At 37.7% G+C, this 7,550-nt stretch overlaps 1 protein-coding gene across 1 annotated transcript; it reads left to right on the forward strand.

Annotated features, from left to right (window-relative positions):
- Nucleotides 1–5,687: 5,687 nt before the first annotated feature.
- On the forward strand, nt 5,688–7,235 carry ANKRD34B (ankyrin repeat domain 34B). The gene has a single exon (XM_004374459.2). It carries the CDS (start codon nt 5,688–5,690, stop codon nt 7,230–7,232), a length of 1,545 nt encoding a protein of 514 aa, XP_004374516.1. The 3' UTR covers nt 7,233–7,235.
- The last annotated feature ends 315 nt before the right edge of the window (nt 7,236–7,550 follow it).

Genomic DNA, 7,550 nt, shown 5'->3' on the forward strand with positions numbered 1-7,550 from the left:
TTTTTTTTTGGTTTATCTGTCTATCTATGCAGATGTATTCAAATTAAATTAATTCCCCATTCCATGACTCTTTTTTGGGAGTTAGAATCTTCACTATAAGACAAGATCATGCAAAACATGCTTGATACCTGAATGCAATTTTTATGACGGAGAAAAGGTCAGCAGCTTCTTTTATCTTCTAAATTTCATACAAAATGCATCATTTCAGACACAATGCTCAAACCTTAGATATAACGGATGATTATTTTGGAAATGACAGCATTAAACTGCAGCCCACTTGTCTTTAAATGATTAACTATGAAATTAATAACTATAAAATCATTACCTATAAAATAGCTCGTGCTTTGACTCTAGCACTCTCATCTCAAGCTCATTAACATACTACTTTTATTTCTTGCAAAACTTATGTTAGGCTGATTAAAGCAGGACATAAGTTCAACAGTGCAGAATAGAACTGACATTTTGTCAGATGGTCTCTTTGCCTGGAATCAGAAAACAGCCTGAGCCATGTAATCCAAATCTGGAATGTGTTTCTTCAGCCAGCCTAAGGACCACACAATATTATACAGACTCTTTTTTTTTTTTTTTTAAATTGTACTTCAGGTGAAGGCTTACAGAACAAATAGTTTCTCATGAAACAGTAGTACGCATATTGTTTATGACATTGGTTAACAACCCCACAACATGTCAACCCTCTAACTTCTCAACCTTTTCTTTTTGGTGAAAATACATATAGCCAAAGATACACCATTTCAAAAATTTCTACATGCACAGTTCAGTGACATTGACCATGCTCTTCCAATTGTGCAGTTATTCTCAGTTAAGATGAAGGCTTACAGAACAAAATAGTTTCTCATTTAATAGTTACTACAAATGTTGCCCTATGACAATGGTTAACAATCTCACATCAACAATATCCTTACTCAACCTTGGGTTCCCTACCACCAGCTTCCTTGTCCCCTTTAAATCCATTTTTAAGACCTAGGAAATTTTCTTTTCATTATTTCTCTGATCATTTCTTCCATTTTCTTGGTTTTGTTTTTCTGGAACAACCTTATTTTGATGCTCATTAAATGTTCCATTTTTCTTCTATTTTCAATCTCTGCCTTTCTTCTCCACTTTCTGACTGCTTTCCCTTTGTCTTCTAACCTGTCTCCAGAAAGATTAATTTCTGTTACTATATGTCCTAGTTATCTAGTGGGGCTATAACAGAAATACCACAAGAGAATGGCTTTAACAAACACAAATCTATTCCCTCACAGTATAGGAGGCTAGAAGTCCAAATTCAGGGTGCCAGCTCCAAGGGAATGCTCTCTCTCTGTTGGCTCTAGGGGAAGATCCTTGTCACCAATCTTCCCCTGGTCTAGGAGCTTCTCAGCACAGGGACCCCGGTCCAAAGGATGCATTCTGCTCCCGGCCCTTCTTTCTTAGTGGTAGGAAGTCCCTCTCCTCTCTGTTTACTTCTCTCTTTTATATCTCAAAAGAGACTGAATCAAGATACAACCTAATCCTGTAAATTGAGTCCTGCCTCATTAACATAACTGCCTCTAATCCTGTTTCATTAACATTGTAGAGGTTAGGATTTACCACACATAGGATAATTACATCAGATCACAAAATGGAGGACAACCACACAATACTGGGAATCTTGGCCTAGCCAAATTGACACACATTTTTGGAGGACACAATTCAATCCATAAGACTATCTTTTAAATTTCTAGGAGTTCTTTTTCATTCTCTAACATTGCCCTTTTCATAGTATCCTATTCTTGTTTTATAGATTCAATATCTTATCTTTCTGAGGAAATTAATTTTAAATATTTTTATGTATTTTTTTCTTTGCATTGTCTGTTTTCTCTGAGTTTCTTATTCGGTTTTAGGGTCTTTTCACACTGGGATGGTCCTTGGCTGTCTGTGAAGTACTGAGGGCCTGATGGGAAAGTCTGGGCAGAGCTTGTTGCTTGGTGGGAATCATTATACGATGACTGGACAGAGACCTGGCTGATTGTTGGAGGATCCTCACTGTCAGTGTCAGCAAGCTTTTTCTTTTGGCCAAGTTTCCCTAGAAAGGTATCAAATCTACCGTCTGAGTTGAGCATAGGAGACATATACCAGGCTTCCAGTCTCCTGCTGGCAGGACAGGGGCCTGGGGATCCAATCATTCAGCATGTAGATTCTCACTTTATCCCCATTTTCAGCACACCACCCCCAAGTTTGGAGGCTTTCATGGTCAATTTGTTCAGAGAATGAGTCTTTGTTTTCTTGCCTAGGAAAGTGGTTGTCCTGCCATTTGGGGTGTAGTAAAGTACCTGGGTGCCCAGTATACTGTCCACATCCATCCTCTTGTTTTCAGCCCTGTGCCTCATTGCCACTTTCTGTGGCAAGTCCTAACTTATGGGTTCTGCAGGTCAACCAGCTCCCTTCCCCTGGGGCCCACCTCTACCAGCACTCTATGCTGCAGCCTCCTCTGCTTTGCCATTGTCCTCATCTGTTTCCAGAACTTGTTTGAAATTGCTCTTCTGTTGCTGTTTGTCCTCCAAGTTTCTTTATTCTTGAGAATATGTATCTTTTTTGTTTTTTTAATAACTGTGATTTTAGTGGGGTCCTGGGAGTAGAGAGAGGCACTAAAGGAGTATGATAAGTATACCGTGATGAATTGGAAGTGATGTTAAGGACATTCTGATTTTAAAATTAAAAAAAAAAAAGTTTATCTGCTGTTTAATAATTAGTATCTTATAATAATGTTGAAATTATAGTATCTGTAAATTATAAGGAAAATGCACTTCAGGGATATGTTCTTTGCTTGTTAGATTCCATTTATATTTACAAAATACTTTTAAAAGATCCTAAACCAACAACATTTTCAATATTTTACCTGTTATTTAAATAAGCTGTGAACTAGAGATAGAATAAAAATAAAAGGAGGTTAAAATTCTGAGATAAAACTATAAAAGAGAAGAATGCAGTGGGTAGGCAAGTACAACAAGAAAGTGCATTTCTAAACATTGTGTCATTTCCTTATTATGTGCCTGTGGGATGGTTGTTATGTGATTATTGTTCCACAGATGAGGAAACCAAGGCTCAGAGAGACCAAGAGACTTGACAGGACACACAGCTAGTAAGCAGAGGAGTCAGGATTGAAATCTGGGTATGTCTCCTGAACTTCCTCCAGTTGAACTGTTATATTTGGAAGGTATGCCTGAATTCAGGAATCATTTATAAGGTAGATATAACAAAAGGTTTGAGTAAGTGTTAATATAATATCAGCATTGGGGGCTCTATCAGGATGTTTCACGGAAGGAGACAGGAAGAAATAACATTCTTGAACTAGGACAATTCTAGGCAAGACAAATGGTCTTTATCAAAGATAGGTCTTACTTCTATGAAAAGTAAATAAGCCAAACTTAAATATCAGCATTTTTTGATGTGCAAATTGATGAGGCAAAATAAAAAAACTAGTTGAAAGAAGATGAAGAGCAGAAACTTAGGCATAAAGACAAGGGGGTTAGTACAATAAGGTCCTGATCACAAAAGAAGACACTAAAAAACCAAACATGTATTCATTGCGAGAAGAAAATATCTGACAACTTTTTTCTCTGAAATTCTTAATGTTTAGACAATTTCAAAATTGTTCAACTAAATGTGAACAACTTGAAAGGTAAGAAACCCGGTAGGCTCTGGAATTTGTTAATGAACAAAAGAGTAAGCGTTCTGGAGTTGTTTTTGGTAACAGTCCTCCTGTACTCAGTGGGGAGGTTTGCCCACATCCACATGGCAGATAGATTAGACAGCTGATTGGCGTCATTGTCCAGCTTCTCTGGGGCCCTGTAACCCACAGGAACTGCAATGGGACCTTCTCATAATTTAATAGTTTAATTATTAAATGGGACCACTGTGCCCCTTAGGCATGCTGGAGGGAAGTACATGACCAGTTCCCCTTCTTCTCCCAGTACCTCCTGGCACCAGCCTTGGTGAGAGAGAAGCTATGGTTTAGCACTGTGGAGAAAGTCCTTTATGTGAGGCTAGGTGAAAAGTTGAAAGTCTTTCCAAAAATAGTCTTATGGGACTTTGTCTTTCTTTCTTTTTGTTTTTTGGTAAAGCAAGATTGACCCAAATACTAGAATCAATGAGAGTGTAATATTGAAATCTGGTTATGTGTTCTCATTTGAATATCTGTTTCTCAAATGCTACTTTGGGTCAAGGTTTTTTTCGTTTTTGTTTTTTTTAAGATTGATACTGTATCTTTTCTTGAATTGTAGTTACTAAGTGGTTTCTATATTTGATAATATATTCCAGCTCATTTCTCTAAATTTCTTTGCTATATTAAGTGCTTTTGTGTAAGAAAAATGCTAAAAGAAGGTTTCTTTTGTTTAGTCATCACTTTCTCACATAAGCTCTTTTCAGATGCTTTGCATTCAGAATTGATTTCTGGATCAGAACCCAGGCTGTCAACCAATCTTAACATTTCCCTGGATAAGCTCCTCTTCAAGTTCCTGGGTTCCAGGTATGTGTGGTTCTGGATTATCTTTTTTAGAACGCTGTGCAGGGCAGCCCTAAAATCCAGGCATTCACTTTCATCGTATTTATGTATGGCTATATTGAGTCATTGTTCTTTGAAGGATACCAAGTGGAAACAAACAAGTATATACTTTTGAAGATTGGCTCTCGGGAGTTTATTAGTTGAAACTCCATTTGAAAGTTTAGCATAAATACTATTGATAATACCACAAGAACAGGATTATGTTGTAAAAAGTTCTAACATAACTCTTCAGGAGAACTGGTGGCACAGTAGTTGAAGCACTCAGCTGCTAACCAAGTGTCGGTAGTTCAAACCCACTAGCCACTCTGCAGGAGAAAGATGTGGCAGTCTGCTTCCATAAAGATGACAGCCTAGAAAACCGTATGGGGCAGTTCTACTCTGTCACATAGCATAGCTATAAGTTGAAATTGACTTGATGGCACCTAGCCCAAATAATTTTTAATCCTTTAAAAGAAACATAGAAATGCCCCTCAGCTTGAAAATCTAGATATTACTTGTATTATTTAATTCAAGAGCACATTTAAGTAATTCAATATTAAAAAGTCTTTTATATTAAGTTACCATAAACATGTTATATTTTTAATTGATTCAGTTGCAATTATACAGAATTTTGGCTTTTTGTTAAATTTGTATTTTAAATATTATTAATTTTCAAAATTTTTTCATGAGTAGAAAATAAATAGATTATTGTTTAATTAATGTGGGATTTAGGGATTTATGTTAGTGTTATACCATAAGTATTCAATGAAGATATTGAAAATAGATTTTAGTTCATAATTCCCTAAAGGATGTTGCTATTCTAAAATTTCTTCTATTTTGCAAGTCACTGTTTTCTCTGTGGAGCTCTGGTGGCGCAGCGGTTAAGTGTTGGGCTGCTAACCAAAAGGCTGCTCCTTGGAAACCCTATGGAGCAGTTCTACTGTGTCCTATAGCGTCCCTATGAGTTGGAATTGACTTGACGGCAATGGGTTATTTTCTCCGTACTTATTAATAGCATAATCTCATTTATGCCTTTATCTCTGATACATATTTTAAAAATTAGTTGTGAATAGCGAAATGAGTATAAATGGGGATGTTGATTCTGGCTAATCTTTTGGTCTTCATCTTCTCTGGTAACCAGCTATTTATTGATTTCTGACTTTTGAAGATGGATGAAGGTATAGAGATCTCCAGTGATGGAAATTCCCTGATCAAAGCAGTCCATCAGAGCAGGCTTCGCCTCACGAGACTCTTGCTAGAAGGTGGCGCCTACATTAATGAGAGCAATGACCGTGGGGAAACGCCTTTAATGATCGCTTGTAAAACCAAACATGTTGATCACCAAAGTGTCAGTAAAGCCAAAATGGTGAAATACCTGTTAGAAAACAAGGCTGATCCTAACATACAGGACAAATCTGGGAAAACTGCTTTGATGCACGCTTGCTTAGAAAAAGCTGGTCCTGAAGTTGTTTCCTTGCTTCTAAAGAGTGGGGCTGACCTCACCTTGCAAGACCATTCTGGTTACTCCGCGCTTGTTTATGCTATAAATTCAGAAGATAGAGAGACCCTGAAAGTTCTACTTAGTGCTTGCAAAGCGAAAGGGAAAGAAGTCATTATCATAACAACAGCGAAATCAGCATCTGGGAGGCACACTACCAAACAGTACTTGAATATGCCTCCTGTGGATATAGATGGGAGTCATTCCCTAGCCACCTGTGCCACTCCTTCAGAAATAGACATAACCACAGCCTCATCACCACTTCCACATTCTTCTGAAACAGAAATGACTCCTTTTGTCTTTAAAGATCTGCAGTCCTCAGGAAGCAGTGATGACATACGGGAACCAGGCTCCCCTGTGTGGAAGCCTATTATGGCGTCTAATGGGCCCAAGCTGCCCCAAGCTCCGCCCTGGATCAAGAGTACCCCCTCATTAATGCACCAGAACAGAGTGGCCTCCTTGCAAGAGGAGCTTCAGGATATTACTCCTGAGGAAGAATTATCCTACAAAACCAATGGGCTGGCACTGTCCAAGCGATTCATCACAAGGCACCAAAGCATTGATATAAAAGACACAGCACATTTGTTAAGAGCGTTTGATCAGGCTGGCTCAAGAAAGATGTCATATGATGAAATAAATTATCAGTCCTTATTTTCAGAAGGAAATCAGCAGGGTGTTGAGATCCCAAATGACCAGGACCCGGATACTAACCAGACAATATTTGCTTCCACTTTAAGAAGTATAGTTCAAAAAAGAAACTCAGGGGCAAATCACTATAGCTCTGATTCTCAGCTCTCAGCTGGTCTTACCCCTACAACTTTGGAAGAGAGCAAAGCACTTATAGGAAAGAAAAAGATCCTCTCGCCATCTCCTTCTTTGTTGTCAGGGCCCAAAGAATTGTTGGAGACTATCCCCCCAGGCCCCTTGAGCAGAAGAAATCATGCAGTTTTAGAAAGACGTGGTTCAGGAGTTTTCCCTTTAGATCACAATATTATGCAAACTAGACAAGGGTTTCTGCCACCCTTAAATGTAAATCCTCACCCTCCCATCTCAGATATCAATGTCAACAACAAGATTTCCAATCTTCTTTCTTGTGGTCAGAAAGTGCTTATGCCGACAGTTCCTATTTGCCCTAAAGAATTCAAAAGTAAAAAAATGTTGTTAAGGAGACAGTCATTACAAACTGAACAAATTAAGCAATTGGTAAATTTTTAAGAGATGGCCAGAAAACACATTTTCTTAAAATATCTGTATTAGAGAAATACAGAAATTTTAAAAGTTCATCATTTTAAATCTTGTGATTGATTAGTCCATAATTGTTAGGGAGCTCAAAATGTACTGTGCATTGTACTAGACACTGTGGTGACAGACATAATATATAGTTTCTGCCAAGGGAATGCTCTCAAACAAAATGAAAGCTATTTTCTTCAAAACTTCAAATATTTAACAACATCATGTGGTCCAAGTTTTTCATTTAAGTAAAAATCAGCAAAGGAAGAAAGCCACTTAAGTTGGAGATTTTTTTTTTTCAGA

This window comes from Trichechus manatus, unplaced genomic scaffold (assembly GCF_000243295.1).
Source record: "Trichechus manatus latirostris isolate Lorelei unplaced genomic scaffold, TriManLat1.0 scaffold00029, whole genome shotgun sequence".
Classification (NCBI taxonomy): domain Eukaryota; kingdom Metazoa; phylum Chordata; class Mammalia; order Sirenia; family Trichechidae; genus Trichechus; species Trichechus manatus.